The 17,314-nt window shown below is 41.0% G+C and overlaps 1 protein-coding gene across 1 annotated transcript in view; it reads right to left on the minus strand.

The window, feature by feature from the left end:
* Positions 1 to 17,314, minus strand: part of LOC139740398 (dynein axonemal heavy chain 2-like) — an 80,909-nt gene that overhangs the window by 45,110 nt on the left and 18,485 nt on the right. Inside the window, exons 22-40 of the mRNA XM_071650991.1 lie at positions 17,080 to 17,236; positions 16,399 to 16,573; positions 14,999 to 15,162; positions 12,632 to 12,793; positions 12,118 to 12,241; positions 11,233 to 11,452; positions 10,603 to 10,783; positions 9,040 to 9,178; positions 8,211 to 8,371; positions 7,442 to 7,597; positions 6,679 to 6,804; positions 6,042 to 6,152; positions 5,051 to 5,343; positions 4,286 to 4,475; positions 3,552 to 3,732; positions 2,916 to 3,043; positions 1,850 to 2,002; positions 813 to 938; positions 152 to 370 (exon numbers count right to left, since the gene is read on the minus strand). Coding sequence (XP_071507092.1) covers positions 152 to 370; positions 813 to 938; positions 1,850 to 2,002; positions 2,916 to 3,043; positions 3,552 to 3,732; positions 4,286 to 4,475; positions 5,051 to 5,343; positions 6,042 to 6,152; positions 6,679 to 6,804; positions 7,442 to 7,597; positions 8,211 to 8,371; positions 9,040 to 9,178; positions 10,603 to 10,783; positions 11,233 to 11,452; positions 12,118 to 12,241; positions 12,632 to 12,793; positions 14,999 to 15,162; positions 16,399 to 16,573; positions 17,080 to 17,236 — 3,166 coding nt within the window. The remainder of the gene's footprint in view (positions 1 to 151; positions 371 to 812; positions 939 to 1,849; positions 2,003 to 2,915; positions 3,044 to 3,551; positions 3,733 to 4,285; positions 4,476 to 5,050; positions 5,344 to 6,041; positions 6,153 to 6,678; positions 6,805 to 7,441; positions 7,598 to 8,210; positions 8,372 to 9,039; positions 9,179 to 10,602; positions 10,784 to 11,232; positions 11,453 to 12,117; positions 12,242 to 12,631; positions 12,794 to 14,998; positions 15,163 to 16,398; positions 16,574 to 17,079; positions 17,237 to 17,314) is intronic.

Here is a 17,314-nt window from a genome sequence, read left to right on the forward strand (position 1 = left end):
TTGTCAAAATTCAGATTCTTTCCTCGAAATTCTGAATGGCTGGAAGGACCATACAACATTTGCATTGTTTACATAAGATTAATTATGTCATAAATGAAATGTAATATATGATGTTCCTCTGTAAGTAAGAGAATCACGTTCACATTCGTACCCTGACGAGATTGTAGTTGTCGTCTCCTTCTTTCTTCAACCTGGACAGTGTGGACTGGAGGATGCGCCACGACACCGTCTTGCCGCTGTTGGTCTTGCCGACGATCATGACGGAGTGGCGAGAGTTCTTCGTCTCGTAGAGCTGAATGACCTTGAGGATGGTGGAGGGGATGGGCTGGTAGCCAGCCTTCTGCAGCTCTGACTCTATCACTGCCTTCATCTACACCATCATACAAGAACAAACCAAATTATCATAAAGAAAATTGTTTTAAAAACATCTGCATTACAGTGATGTCTACTTCATTCTGTAGAGTACGGGAAATGCTTTGAATTTGTCAAATTTTCATAGTTCTTAAGGCCACCACACACTATACCACTTTTGGTCTCACGACTGACCCACTTTGGATCCGAAATAAATCGCAATAACCTCAGAATAAACACGCTTGTTTATTTCAGATCCAAAGTCAGTCAGTCGTGCGACCGAAAGTTGTATAGTATGTGATGGCCTTTAGACAGCTGGTTTTGGAATAAATTGAAGACAATCTGTAACAAATTATCATAAATAGTTGTTGAAAATCCTAAAGTTAAGTCATGATATGCCTCTTGCAACTCTAGTCCTGACAGAGAACAGAGCGATTCCTCTGTAAGAGGGTTCACTGTACCTTGCCATAGTCAATGACGGGTGCGTCAATGCCCGGGAAGAGATCGGAGACGATGCCGTTGAAGAGCGGCAGATCAGTGGTGGTCATCTTGGGAACGTTCATGTCCTTCATGGCCAGCAGCAAGACCTGGATGATAGCGGGGTAGGAATGAAGGGAAGGTTTCAGTAGTGATTAGCTCTCAAGCAAACTGTTCTTGGCAAATATTCCAAATGTTTGTTGGTGTGTGTGCATGCCTGTCCTCTCGAGTACAAGAAAATGTCAACTGGGAAAATACAACTGGGTCACACATACAAGAGCAGCAAATTAAGTCACTAGGCATAAAATGAATGTTAACTTTTATGAATTTTCACTCTATAAATTGATATAATTTATCTCACTGTGTATTTTTGTTCATCACAAACTTAGAGTAAGATTGGTCTATGGAGGAACATAAGGGGCCTGTTGTGTAAAACGTTTAATCTGAGAAAAACTCTGGTACAAACTGAAAACTCAGGTTAATATGATAACGCCACTGACTTAACGCAGGAAAAATTTTACCAAAAATCAGCCTGAGTTTTTTCAGGTAAAACATCTTATTCAACATGCCCAAAGTAATTTTCTCCTCACTTATTTTGATGTTTTCTTTTTTACTTCAACTACAAATGTTCTATGTGATTAGCACCTACTAGTACAAAAATAATATAGTATAGTATAGTATAGTATAGTATAGTATAGTATAGTATAGTATAGTATAGTATAGTAGAGTAGAGTAGAGTAGAGTAGAGTAGAGTACAAAACATCCACTCAGCTTGATGCTCACAGAAATCTTTGGTGATCTTACAGAAATCTTACTTGTACACTGTAAATGTAAGCCCTTTATCAACAAAAGGGCATAAGAGGAATGGTAACTTTTATGAATTTCACTCTACAGATTACATTCATTTATCTTTTATTGAATCAATGTGTATTCTTGTTCATCACATTGATCCTGACCATCAAACAGAATGACATCACAATTCTTAAGATGACATCACAATGCCTAAGATGACAACACTGACCTCTTCATCTGGCACGTTGGGAAATCCCCTCTTCTTCCTCCCGGCGTAGCGGAGAACAGAGGTCAGGGCTCGCAGACCGAAGTCATAGTGGTCTTGCTTCGACAGCTGCTGGACGGCCAGTGAGTAGAGTGTGTGCACCTTCTTGGCTAGAACCTGACGGCAAGGAGGGAGGACACAGGCTTCAGGTAAAACCACGCTATTGTCACCGTATCACATGCATGTATTTTTTTTTTAAAAATATCTACTGCGATGTTTTCTCCTGCATGTTGAGAAACAGCAAACTTACTTACAACTCTTGCAGAATACAAACAATGAAATGATTAAGAATCAGTCCCGAAGCACATCTAGCTGTATGTACCAGAAAAAAATGGTGGAAAATTGCTTACAGTATGTCATTATTATTTAAAAACTGCGTTCTCTCACAAGGGCAAACCTCCAAACCTCTCTGACTGAAAAACAGGGATGATTTGGCTCAAAAGCAGGAAAGAAAGAGCAGTTCCCATAGGAATGTGTACTAAAATCATCAAGAAAAAAGGAAACTCCTATTGAAACATGTGCTGGGAATGGTCAAAATTCAGATTCTCTCCTCCAAATTCAGAATGGTTGGGAGGTCTGCATGGGTTTCAAGGCATGAGCTCTTAGGTGCAAACAATGCACATTCAACTAGAAATTTCCAGTGAAGATGGCATTTTCTTCAGCTGCCTTTAGTATTGGATATTTGATAGTTTCTCGTTTTTGTCTCAGATCATGAACATAATTCAATCGCTCATAAAGCCTCCCTACATAAGAGAACATATCATCTGAAAAGAAAAACCAAAGGCTAAGACTCATGAAGCTTCCGTGAGGGTCAATCACAAATTCTGTCTTTCACATCGTCACAATCAATAGGCTCAATGACAAATATGTTCAAAAGATTATCCATGTTGTAGTACCTGAATCAGTTTCGAATGCATCCTTATTTCAAGAATACAATATCTGTTGTAATGATAATACTGCACTGAATAAAATAAATGTACCACAGCATCCATCATGTCTTAGAAATCAACCGAGCCAAGTAAGCACATACCCTCGTGTTTCCAAAGCCTTCACCAAAGAGGATGATTTCAGCGATGTAGGCCGAGTCAGGCACCACCATGGAGATCGGCCTAAACATGGACTTGAGGTTGTCAGGGAGCTCAGTACGGCCAGCATATCCTGTTTAGGGAGAAGATAAATCAAATCAGGTATCCACATGAGGCAACAGATGAGACAGACAGACAGACACTTGAAACAGACACACAGGACAAATCCATGGCACAGCAGAGATGGATGGTATTATGAAAATATTTTGCCTCAAACTCAAGGTACTTGATACTTGACTGCCTTGAAGGTCGTATATAATGAACAAGTCTTAAGGTCGTCCTTACAATGAATGATTCTGCATTTCTGAGAAGCATACGTGTATATGAGTGTGTGTGTTTGTGTGCTCATGTGTGAGTGTGTGTTTATATATGTCTGTATTTAATCGATATTACAAGCTTATAGATTATAAACTGAATTTGAGCCAAAACCTTCCATTCACTTGATAATCAAATAATGTATCAACTAAAAGAGAAATGAAGCTCTTAAAGCTAACTCTGGGAAGAATTAAGATGGCACATTTCATAAGTGGTTGGGGGAAGAGAATATAGAGTAGAGATTCTGGCTGTGTGCATGTCATTACCTGGATTCATGGTGATGAAGATTCCACAGGACCAGACGAGGTTGATCTCTCGCCCCTCAAAGACAAAGCGGGAGGAACCAGCAGCCAGGGCCGACAGGATGGAGAGGATCTGCTGCGCCACCACGGACAACACCTCAATGTTGATGCGGTTGAACTCGTCGAAGCAACCCCAGGCTCCCGTCTGGATGAGAATGCGAACACACCAACATGACATTCTTTGAAATTATGGGACATCATACACCAACAGAGTAATGACAGGGTACAAATATACAGGGTCCTCGAAAACCCTCACAGACATAATAACACATCAATAATCATAGCATCAAGGTGTGAGTTGTCTTCCGAATAAGAAAATAAAAGTTATATAGGACTATTCAGTTGTGACAGGTGTCTAAATAGTGCTCCTACATATAAAGTCACTACACATTTTGCCAAAAACTGTGGGTAAATTTCATAAATCTTTGCCTTTCCCTGAAACTTTGTTTGTATTTTTCTACAGCCCCAAACTACTGCTAGATTAATTACGTAAGTATCATCATCAAAAGGCTCAGCAGAATCTAAAATTTTGTATCTACCAAATCCTACCATCCAGCTCAATATGCAAGAAGTGCAATACAAGCAATACAAATCAATACAAACCAATGAAAATCATATGATTGGGATTGACCACTCATGGTACTCAATATTACTTTGGCACAGGACACAATCCCCTGTCGTTTTTTCACTCCCCTCACCTGAGCCAACCCAGAGAACATCCTCCCCATCGACTTGTAGTCCAGACCCTCGGAACAGTTGACCACGATGACATAGTTCCCCAGGGCCTTGCCCAGATCCTTGGTGGTCTCAGTCTTGCCCGTTCCGGCTGGCCCCTTGGGACTGCCCCCTCGATGGAGGTGGAGGGCAGTGGTCAGGGTCATGTAACACCTGGTGGAGAGGGTGAAATACATTTCTCAAAATATTTACTCTTTTAATACTCATTGTGTGCTAACCCATCTCCAATCAACTTTAAGTGGCACTTAAGATTACGTCCAGCTAAAGATTGACAACAATTGACAAGTTGATCTATGTCAATGTTGACAATCCTTTAGTTGATATAATCTTAACCTGTTGAAGACGAGTCCCAAGCACACTCAGGCAGGTGTCTATGGAAAATGCAAGTTGTAGCAAAATCAGCCTGTCCTCAACAGGTTAAGTGTCACATGCTCTTTTGCATACATGTATGGTGAATTCAACACAGGTATTCATGAGACAACCTTGGCACTTTCTGGATGATTTATGTGTACATAACCCTGCAGGGCAGAGACATCAAACATAATCATCTGAACTTTGCATCAAGTATTTAAGGATCCAACTTTATGACTGCATCATTCAACTTCAAAAGTGTAATAAAACCCACCTTAACACTATGGTAACACTTTCACCTGGAAAAGCCCAGATATGGAAGGGCTACACTGTTAGAGCTACGACAACAACAAAAAGGGTTCGGATGCGGTCCTCACCTGTCAGTGAGTGGGGTGATGACAAGACGTCCTGAGTTGCCGAGGTACTCGTAGCCGTACTGGAACTGGGTGTTGGTCTGCCTCACCACGCAGTCGTCGATCTCTTTGTCCCAGTAGACTCGCAGCTGCATCAGCCACTCGAAGGCCGTCACGTCATTGACTCCCGCCTTGATCAGCTTCTCAATCACGTCACGGGCGTGGACCTCGATGGTCACCAGGGCGACCACCTTAGCTCGCAGCATCTTGGGGATGCTGCCACGGATCATCTCGGAGAACTTGTTCAGCATGGAAACCTGCGTGTGATGTAAGATTATGCATCAGTTAGTGATGAAACCAGGGTGACCTTTGTCAACCACAGAAAAGGCAGATTTCTCTCTAAGGTATTCTGACTGAATTGCAAACAGAGCAGATGACACACAGCTACACACTTTTTTGAAACATGCAAATTAATGTAAAAACATGCCTCAAATAAGGCAATTTTTAGTGTCATATATTGAATTATCCCTTTCTCATTTATCCCTTTCTCATATAACTCAATAAAATATCACTGCCAGGTCACTTTTTACAGTCTACCAGTAAACCAACAATGAAAGTTTCAGATTATCGAAAGGTAAGTCACATGGCGGTCACACAATACTGGTACAAACTGATAAAACTCATCATTCAAAGTATTCCTTGGAATATTGCCATGATGTGTCATATCAGGCTGGGCATTGTATTGTAAATGCTTTTATGTAGTGAGTCTAATTTTTTGTGAATTGGGACTTCCTGACAATTTTGCAAGTTGTTAAATTCACCATTATGGAGTGCAGTACTGAACGGAGAAACGTATGATGTGTGCATGTCATATTCATGTCAGGATGAGAGTTGATATATTCGTATGCTTTCAAATTCACGAATAGCATTCAACTTGCGAAATTTGTGATAAGAAAAACCTCGTGAAATATTTAGCATATACAGTGCCTGTCTCAATCCTCTTCATGTTACACACCTGTTTCTTCTTGAGACTCTTCAGGGCCTTCTTGTCTCCCCTCTCCTTGGTCGTGGCCAGAGCCTTGGTCACGTCGGCCGTCCATTGCATCTGACTGGACGTTATCAGCATCTGAAGAGTGGAAAAGGAACGGCAGACACAAGCTGGTCAGTATACAGCCAAAAATTACATTTTTGTGCTTTCTTGATAAGAAGAGAAGGCAGATCGGAAGCAGGTGTGGGTAGAAGGAGGGACAAAAAAACAGGAAAAAGTAGAAGAAACAAAGAAGTAAATAAAGGAAAGGAAGAAAAGAGGAGGAAAGGAGTAACCTTTCAGAGATTCTCCAGCACGCTAGCTCACGTGAATGATTTCCTTTTGAGAAAAACAAAAAACAAAAGACTTGGTAGCATCTTTCAGGCAGCTGAAATCGAAGGATAAAACTATTCACAGTTCTAATTTTACACTGCATTGAAAAAAAAAAATCCTCCACAGAAAATTACACCCAGGTCTGCTCATATCATCCTATTTCTGTCTCATACGTACATCAGGGCCATGTAGTATTTGGAGCTAGAAACACAGCGTACTCTCTACACCTGAAAGAAAATAAAACCTTGTCCTTGTCTGGTTAAACTGTGCTGCAGTCTCAGTGTCCACTCACCTGTCCCGGCCACTCCTTGGCCCATTTGTCCCTCTTGCTCAGACTCTTCTTGAGGGCTATCTTGCACTGCTTCAGGATGTCCTTCAGTGTCCACCTCATGGTCCTCTCGATGTCACACAGCCACGCCTGGACAACAGCAAACCAAAAAAACATATGATCAGATATCCAGCAATTGCAACAATGACTCCAAATGAACAAATGTAAGACAAAACTATCATGTCTTATCTTGAATCAAACCCAATATGATTACAGCACAGTATCAAAATGAATGGATGGGAGAAAATGGAAAGATGATGAATGAACGACACAATGACTGGAAACTAACTCATACTTATTAAACAGAAGAAGAATAAATCGGGCCACTATTAACAATTATCAATCAAAAAAACAATTAAACACATAGATGAACTAGATCTAGATTACTTGTGTACACCATAGTGTAATTTTGCTTGTCAAGGCATTCTGAAGGGGAAACAAAATAAGTTGAGCTCATTTTACACAGTACATTCACATAGATAACTTTGCTAGAGATAGTCAAGTCTTGAGGGAACTATAGGTTGTTTTATTTGCTTTCATTTGTTTTTGCATCAAACACGTACCTCTTTCATTACTTGACAACACATAAATTTCAATGCAATGTTGATAAATATTTTGAATACCTCATTATGCAGACATGCAAGATGAGAGATTGAGAAAAAGATAACATCCTTCTAGAGACAAAAATGAGAGACATACACACAATTTTCCAGACAGAAAGTTTTACCTCTACAGGTCCCTCAAGTAGGACGGGATGACCGAATTCCACATACTCCCCGTCGGCAGAGTTCATACCCTGTGCCTCAAACTTCTGGGTGATTCCCATCTTGTGCATACGTAGGGTCTTGATGTTGTCAAAGCACTTCTTCAGGTGAGGTTGAACCTGTAAGGGGGGCAAAGCAAAGAGAGATTGTTACATTCATTGGATAGAGCAAGTCACATACGGTGAATGATTCATTACATCATGGAACGATTTGCCTATAATGTCTGCTGAAATTATATGCTGATGTGTGATAAAATTGACACAACTAGTCCAACTAGGTGACAGAAAGATAATGTAGTTCTTCTGCTCAGACTATGAGCTCTTGGTCAGCTCGATGAAATGTTAGATACAATGGAGATATAAAAGATGGACAGGAAAAGGAAATAATGAGATGTACACAATCAAGGATTGAAGACCTGGGGCCTGTTGCATCAGACTTTCTACCTGAGGGAAAACTCTGGTAAGAACTGAAAACTCAGGTTAGCATGATTCTGCCATTGACTTTCACATAAGAAAAAAAAAAAAACTTTGTTAAAAATAAGCCAAGTTTTCTCAAGTTACAAAATTTATGCAACATGCCCCTGAATGGCAACAATTTGAATGGCATAGAGGTGGTGGTCCTGAGGAAATAGGTGCAGAAATTTATGGAGAATATTGAAAGCCAGAGGCAAAAAAAAAAAAAAAATAGTGTCACAAGGAGAAGAGATTCACAAAATTTGACGGTGTCACTAACCGCCTCGGGGTTCTTGGACTGCCCGAGGATCTCCAGGAGATCGTCGTTGGACAGGAAGTAGAATCTGGGGAAGATCTGTCTCTTGGTCTCCAGGTACATGTCGAGAGACTTCTGAATCTCTTCCAGCTTGTTGTTCATGTCATTCAGGGTCTCAAGTAAACCTGGCACACAAGAAGGAGCAGTAATTCAGGACAAACATTAATTTATTAAGGATTAGAACCAGCACTGGCTGTCGGGCAAAAGCTCGACGGTCCAGTGGATACAACACCTGTCTGGTGATCAGGAGATCATTGATTAAAATTCAGCCCAAGTATAATACAGCCCATGATTTTTTTTAATCATGACTAATACTGAAACACAGATGAATTGGTGCTTATTTATTATCAATGTAGGGCAATTTGTTTAGCAGTTTCAATAAACATTAATTCTGCCTGGAAATAAACAATCCTGTGCGCACAAATGATAGATTTTAAATTTGGAATCTCCGCTCTACTACAAAATACTGGTTGATTACAAGATAAAAAAGAACACAAACAAAAGCTGCACAAATGCCCCCCACCTCCCCCCTCCCCCCAAAAAAAACAAACAAACAAATGATCCTCTCATAAAAAGCAATCAACAGCATAAATGCAATTCTGTTATCAGTCCAAGAGGATCACTCCTTGAGGCTTAGTCATTTCTATTCTGATCAACCACACATCAACCACACATCAAATACAACTTGCGTCGTTTTCACTAAGCAGACCCATATCTGTCACACACTTGCAGTGAAGCGTATCTACAGTGTACGAGTTTAACTAAGAGCAAGAGAAGAAAAGTGCTCACACACCTTCATGATGCGTGCCCCTGAGGGCGTTGTTGTCCTTGTGCAGTCTGACCATGATGATCTTCCAGTTGGCGTTGACATTGTCAAACTCGGCAGACTCGCGAGGGAGCTGTTTGCGGATGTCTTCACCAAGGAAGATGTTCTGTTGCGACAAAACAGATCATGGGGTGTTTGTCATACTGGGTGCACTTTAACCCTAACTTACCTTCATGCACGAATTCCGCAACCATTCCGGCGTGGAAATTTTTTTGACCGCGCCGCTCGCTGATTTTTTACTTTCAAGTCTCCCGCAACTTTTGAGACCAAATTTGTCGTGCCCGGGCATACCGTTCCAAAGCCCACCCCTTCAAAAAATCTTTGTCAACCCCAAAATTGCTCAAAAATGTGATTTTGTGTACAAAGTCAATATAAATTGTTTTTTCAATTAATTCATATAAACATTCATATTTTTAATTTTAATGGCTGAAATCAATTTATTTTAGTATAATTATGCTTCAAAAAATGTGTATGACAAATTCTGCTGAAAAAACAACAAAAATAAAAGTTCGAAAAAACAAAGAAATAAATAAAAAATTGATAAAATAAAAAACAAAGGAAATTAATTTTGATACTGAATTTTTTTTTTTTACGTACATACAAATGTTAGGAATGTCATTAGGAATATTTGCACCAAAAATCAGCATTCCATAAGCTTTTATAAGCCAATTACAGACGAAAATGAGGTTCTTTGCATATATTTGCATAATTAATTAATTTAAAATAGAAAATGCAAATTTTTGGAAAATTGAACTTAACACTCTTGTAGATTACATCTGGCTTTATGTTCATGCAAAATTTTGCGGCGATCGCGAGATCAACGGCCGAGATCTGAAGGGGGGGCCATAATGGCCCCCCCAGAATTCAAGCTCGCTAAATAGCCCAGGTAAGTTATGTGCCGACATACTGCTTGCAACATATGCTTCCCCGAAGTTTTATTAAGCTAATTAAACTGTCAAGGAAGTGGCCCTTGCCTGCTTTCATTCAGAAATCAGCTCAACATGCCATTTACCTTTGGCACTAAGTAAAAAGATAAGGAAAAAATACAGTAGCTCCAAAGAGAGCAAAGGTGTCTGTTACAGAAAAATGCTCATTGTAGTACCACGTATAAGGCAATAACTCCACAACTCCACTACTATCGAGAACGTAACAACATTGTATCAGTAGTCATAACCTTACCTTGAAAGGCTAAACTGAAAATCTTTCTTTACTGAGAGGGAGGATGATGTGCCATAGAATTATCAAAGAGCATCCAAGTGCCTCTCTGTCATGGAGGGGGAAGGTAATCTTATTCTTTTTAAAAATTTGACACAAGCTGTTCTGATACTTTGCACATTGCCGTCTGCAGATTGTATAAAAGTTTTACACAAAGTGGGAGAAAGCTTACAAAGTAGAGAAACTTCCTCTTAATCGTAACATTCGGGAAGAGATCAGGAGCAAGCAGAGTGTAAGCTGGGAGTGTTGGCACAGAGCCAGGTAATGTATCAGAGAGAGTATGGATGCCGCGAGACATGGGTTTGGTTTCCTTACCTCAAGGTACATCCACTGGCGTTGGACGGTCAGCGTCATCTCAATGACCTCCAGGATGTGTGACAGCGTCCTCTCCCAGTAGTCCACGTCCTTCTCGAAGGCCTTGACGAAGCGGGATGCCTTCATGGTGGACAGTGTCACCTGGTTGTCCTCCAGGACTTGGAACACCTCATCGGTTGCCCTGCAAAAAAAAAAAAAAAAAAATTAAAATGCATACAACAATTTTCTGGATTTACAGTACATTGCTGCCTTTTACTAATGGGTTTAGTTTAATTGCCTCCTCCCTTCAACTTCAGATTCAGTTTATTTTCAACAGTCAAAAAAATAACAAAAAACAATAAACTGCTTGCGAAATTACCCAATGCAATGGTGTTCAGCAACAACAATCAGTGAAAATACAAACATAAGGGGTCATGACCTAGAGGGAAATTACTCAAGTCTGCTCGACAATTACACACTGATATGTAATAGAAAGGAAGAATAATGTTCAATTTGGTAACTGCTGCAATTATTAACTACTTACAGCTACTCAGGAATGGAACTGATCAAATAATACCCTGATTTTTGATAACTGCTATTGGAAGAGAAAAATTAATATTGGTCGTGTCACCGTCTTATATAGGTTCTCACTTGAGTCGGAAGTGACCACGGTCCTTGTAAGGGCTGACGTCCAGGACAGTGTCCTCCCAGACCTGTTTGATGCTGCTCAGGGCCTGCTCAATGGCCAGCTCCTTACTGGCCGCCCCCGAGATCTCGGCCACCTTCTCGGCGTGGGCGTCGAAGCCCAGCTCGATGATGCGCTCCAGAGTGAAATCCTCAGAGGTGTGGTCGAACGGCTTCTGGAGCTCGTCTGGGCAATTGAAGTGAAAACACAGTTATCATATGCCTGCAAAACTGATTATCATTGCTCTACAATGCACACAAATTCATAAGAAATGTGTGAAATACCACAGTGACAGTAATCGCACAATTTCAGCAGGGTTAATAACATAAAAGTGAAATATTAGCCAAAAACAAAGTACTACAATTTCAGAACATACTCAATCTTGGTTGCTACATGCTGTATTATTTTGATTACATCATTTTTATTTCCTTTCCTTTCAATTACGCTACATAGGGCCATAGCCATTGATATACAGTAAAAGTGAGTGTCTAAGATGTGGCAGGCTTTTAGGCACAGTGTAGCTTACAGGTTGTAGCCCCCCTCCCCACTTGTAAATCATTAAAGAGGATCTAAGATATAAACTGATTCATTGCAGCGTACCTTGGTAATTTATGTGACGAGCACATCAAAATATTCAGATCAAGGCAATTATGCAATATCTTATAAATCCGATTAAAATCTGATCAATTAACCCATACCAGCTTACAGAAACATACAGGTACATTGAGAATTTACAGGAAATTCTGAGAGAACATAGGCCAGGAAGTGCTTTAAATGTTTGTGTGTCTCACTGCCAAACTTGCAGGCAATGAGTTCAAAATGCACATACATATCCTACTTGATCTCCGTACCTTGTAGCTGTTGCCAGTGACGCTCTCGCATCGCGTGGTTGTGGAGATCGGTGACGAGCGGCATGGTGCGACGGAACTGGTCGACGCGGTTCTTGGAGAATTCCACAATCTCCCAGTTACGATCCTGAGAAGTAACCATAAAAACAAGGGGATTGAAATACTTAGGCAAGAATATTCTCAGTTGTTCTGTGACATCACAATAGTTGATGTCATGTCATTAAAGCACATGCTGGTCAGTCACACTCTGTAAACGAGCTATCCTCAGCTTTCTGTATTTGCATTATCTGTAATACATGTGGGACGGGCACATTCATTAATTCATGTGCAGTCTCTACGGAATGGTAGGAGAGAGATTCCTTCTCAGTCATTGCAGAGAATTAGGTAAATATTCAAATCTATTCTATAAATTTTTAAAAATTTTAAATTCCCATCACCACATCAACAGATTACATGATCTTAACATTTGAGTGTGCATAAGAGAAATGATTGGTACAAGGCAAGCCCAGCGTTTCACCTTCAGCTCTCTGCTCAGTTTGTTCAGCTTCTTGAAGAGCTGGCCGGCGGTCATCTCCATCTCCGTGGTAACCAGGGAGGCAAACTTCCCCACCTTCCAGTTGTTCCACAGCTCCTCCCATTCCTTGGTCAGCTGCCACACTGCCTCGACGTGATCAAGGTCCTGGAATGGATGGAGGGACAATTGTATGTGAGCAACATTTCTACATCATGCAAATCGCAAAACATCTCTAGACGATACAAACACCACAATATCTTTAGTACTTGTCAATCATCCCCATCGAAGAGTGTCTCGCATCATCCAATCTCATACGGAATATTATGTGTCAAGAAAGAGTAAAAGCTAAAGGATCACAGTTTGCATCAGTTTGTTTGTTTGCTTGCAAGTAGAACACTGCGTACATTTTCAGCTTGATATCAGGTGGCGTAGCTTGCCTTCTACTCTGACCAGTGATCATACCCTCTGATAACTGTGCATGAAGCCATTAATATGTTAGTACCAATTTTTGAGACACATTTGGCTTGAAAGAAGAGTGAATATGCATTCCTTGCTAAAATATTCTTGTGTAATGATAGTGTATGAAACAGAATACTTTTAATACTTTACATGTAACATGCTCTATTTATTTCTAACATTCAATTTCCAACTAATCTGTTGTAATCATCAAACCTTTTTGTACGCAAGAATCTCTACTTTTCAAAAAAAAAAATAAATCTTGGCTTCTATATCAAATCAAAGTCAAATGAGGATGGGTTTTAGAGAATTCACTGAAGGTGATAACTAAAAGACCTACAAGTGTACCATGATGCATGCTTTAACTGGTATGGTTTGTATCTTTTCTCTAACACATTGAATTTCTGTCTTATCTGTTGTTATCATCTAACCCTTTTGTATTCAAGAATCTATACTTTAAAAAAAAAACAAGGCAAGTGCCATAATGTGTCTCGCCCATTCGCGTACAAGAAATTGTACGCGAATGGGATATAACAGATTAGAAAAAAGAGATATAACAGATAAAAAGAGATATAAAAGGGTAAACATTTATGGCAAAAAAGAAACGTGCCATAAAAACTTAACATTGAGCCCTTAAAGTTTGTTGACCCCTGCCTGTGACCTTTGACCTTGTGGTGACCATCCACTCCCCAAGGGACATCTACCATCCAAGTTTGGTAACAAACAGACCTATGGATCAAAAGTTATGACCCATAATAGAAACGTGCCATAAAAACTTAACATTGGGCTCTAAAAGTTTATTGACCCATGCTTGTGACGATTGACCTTGTGGTGACCATCCACTCCCCAAGGGACATCTACCATCCAAGTTTAGTCACAAATGGAGTTATGGATCAAAAGTTATGGCCCATAATAGAAACGCGCCATAAAAACTTAACATTGGGCTCTAAAAGTTCGTTGACCCCTGCTTGTGACCTTTGACCATGTTGTGATCATCCACTCCCCAAGGGACATCTACCATCCAAGTTTGGTCACAGATGGAGTTATGGATCAAAAGTTATGACCCATAATAGGAACACGCCATAAAAAATTAACATTGGGCTCTAAAAGTTTGTTGACCCCTGCTTGTGACCATTGACCTTGTGACCATCCACTCCCCAAGGGACATCTACCATCCAAGTTTAGTCACAAATGGAGTTATGGATCAAAAGTTATGACCCATAATAGAAACGCGCCATAAAAACTTAACATTGGGCTCTAAAAGTTCGTTGACCCCTGCCTGTGACCTTTGACCTTGTGGTGACCATCCACTCCCCAAGGGACATCTACCATCCAAGTTTGGTAACAAACGGACCTATGGATCCAAAGTTATGACCCGGTAGAAACGCGCCATAAAAACTTAACATTGGGCTCTAAAAGTTCGTTGACCCCTGCCTGTGACCTTTGACCTTGTGGTGACTATCCAATCCCCAAGGGACATCTACCATCCAAGTTTGGTCACAAATGGAGTTATGGATCAAAAGTTATGACCCATAATAGAAACGTGCCATAAAAACTTAACATTGGGCCCTAAAGTTCATTGACCCCTGCCTGTGAGCTTTGACCTTGAGGTGACCTTCATATATAGTAAAATGTGAAACTTTGTATGACCCCTCTTCCCTCGAAGTTTGATTGCAATTGAAGCCCAGAGTAAAGAGTTATTGAAGTTTTTGTAGCGTTACGGACAGACGACGGACGGACGGATGATGGACGGACGGACGACGGACGGACGGACAGACGCCGCAGGCGATCCCTTAGTCTCCCCTCACCTCCTGTGGGCTCGACAAAAAACGAAATCTTGGCTTCTAGGTCAAATCAAGTTAAATGAGAATTACTCTCAAAGAATTCTTCGAAGGCAACTACTGAGAGACCCACCTTGTCGAGCTGCTGGATCTCCTTGGAGGGTGGCTGGTCAATCTTGAAGATGTTCAGCCCACGTCGGATGGTGGCCTCTTGCTTCTTGAGATCAGTGACCTTCTCCCGGGTGGCAGCAATGGAGGCCAGGGCATCATCACAGTTCAACTGGCTGCTGAAGGGGCCTGGGGAAAGTCAGGAAAATAAAGTTTGTGTAAACTTCTTTAACCAATTGAGGACAAGTCTTGAGTATACTCGGGAAGGTGTACATAAGAAATGCATGGTTGTAGCAAAATCAGCCCATCCTCAACGGAATAATATGAATGTACCTCTGTACTTTCCATAACTTGCCATGCCAGTCTATCAGCATTTAGAAGTAGCTTTCTACAATGCTAGGATATAAGGTTCACAAACCCACTACTGTGAAACACTGTAAAAGTGGAAAGCATCATGATGCTCCACAAATCAGTGGGAACGTAAACTTTCATTACAACAGTTATTTTATTTGGGACATCTGTGTGGAGTAACCCTTACTGTGCATTGTTTGCCCACTGGCACAGATGTCTGGAAACAAACTGTCAATACATGTAAAGATTACCTAATCCCTCTGATTCTTAGTGTGGAACTATGTCCTTCCTGTTGGCCTGAGACACAATGCTACACTTGAATAGGCTTGCTGACTTTACAACTAGGTTAAGTTTGGATGGATTACTGATGACAAAAGCTTGGTAAGTTAAGGTGAGCACTTGGGCACATTAACGGTAAATCAAAGAAATGTGCGAGTGGATATCTTGACCAGTGAATCCTAAACCTGACAGAATAAAACAGATTCAGTGCCTCTTGATATTTCAGGTTGTTGTAGACATTTTGATGCTCATAAACAGGAATCCGTACTGCTGGTAATCCTAGTTCAATCTGTTTTTCATCTTCACAATCATTAAACGTGCATGGTCCCGGTGTTTTAGTCAAATGCGTATGCGGGCGCACGGCGCAAGTTTCCTATAGAGACCTACGCTATCGACTCCTCTTTGGCGCTTACGCTTTGGCCCACTTTCCCGAGTCCGAAGAAGTCCGATTCACTGTAGTCAGTGGTCCGATCACAGTTCGGCTCATGATTCGGCTGAGGGGGATGACAGCTTTAGCAAACTTCTTTTGTGATGTCATAATAACAAGCACATATGCACGCACCCTGGCATTGCTACAGACTGCGCGATGCGCAGAGAAGACAACGAAGGCAACGTTACTTAGCAACACCTACGCACTTTACTCTTGATGACAGCTCAACTTCGGTAATCTTCGTATCAATGCTAACGGTGATCTGCAGTATCATCAACAGCGCCCTCTACACTACCGGGACTATGCCCCTTTAAGAAGGAAATAAAGACACTAAGTTATGTGTGAAGGCAACAGTCCAGACTCACCATTAGTCTGGAAGTCTTCCAGGAGGGCGTGCGTGGTCTTCTTGAACTCCTCCGCTGAGTGGATCAGACCCGTCTTGAACTTTTCCTTGTGTTTCTTCAGCATGACATCGCTGTCGATCAGACACTGCTGGAACGCCACCCACTCATTGCCCAGCTCATCCAGAGTCTGTCGCACCTGAATGGCATCAAATTGAGGAGAGAAAAGATGAGTGTGTAACTTGTTTGCTTCCAAATATACTGCCTAACCTCCATTATCTGGTAATCACTTTTCTAGATCTCTCTATTATCTGGGCATGGACTGGCATCCATTTGTCTTTGCATTTTCAGTACAAAATACTGTTGCTATAAGAACAGAGACCAAAGAGAAGATGTATTTCCACTAATACTTCATTTCAACATTATTTTGATTATCAAACATGCAAATATCATGTAAATCATCATAGTGAATAGTAAAAATTAACATTGCCTCATGCATATTCCCAACACAACTTATTTAAGTGTCGTGCTTGAACATTTCACACTTATTCGGCCATATCACTTATCCAAATGGACACCAGTCCAGACATGGCTGGAATATCTGAGGTTGGACTGTAAATAAAGCACAATTCATACACACAAAAACCCTCAACAATAGCACATCCTTCATGCCATCCGACAACTACGAGCAACTTGGGTACTTACGTCGTCTGGAATTGGCACATCGTACTTCTCCAAGATGGAGAACTGGTCGTGGAGGGGCGGGAAGCGAGCCTCGATGTTGGATTGGTCTTTCTGGAGGGTCTCCAGCAGCTCAAGGCTGTCTCCCAGTTCATCCAGGGTCTGGGGAGGCTTGCTCAGTCTGGAGTTGATGAGGATTTGGAGGACATCGGCATTTAGAGTCCAAACCATCTTCAAAAAAGAATCCCTCATTTGAAAG

Source organism: Diadema antillarum, unplaced genomic scaffold (genome assembly GCF_040938485.1).
Source record: "Diadema antillarum isolate AM-2024a unplaced genomic scaffold, OU_Dant_1.0 seq00000853_RagTag, whole genome shotgun sequence".
NCBI lineage: Eukaryota > Metazoa > Echinodermata > Echinoidea > Diadematoida > Diadematidae > Diadema > Diadema antillarum.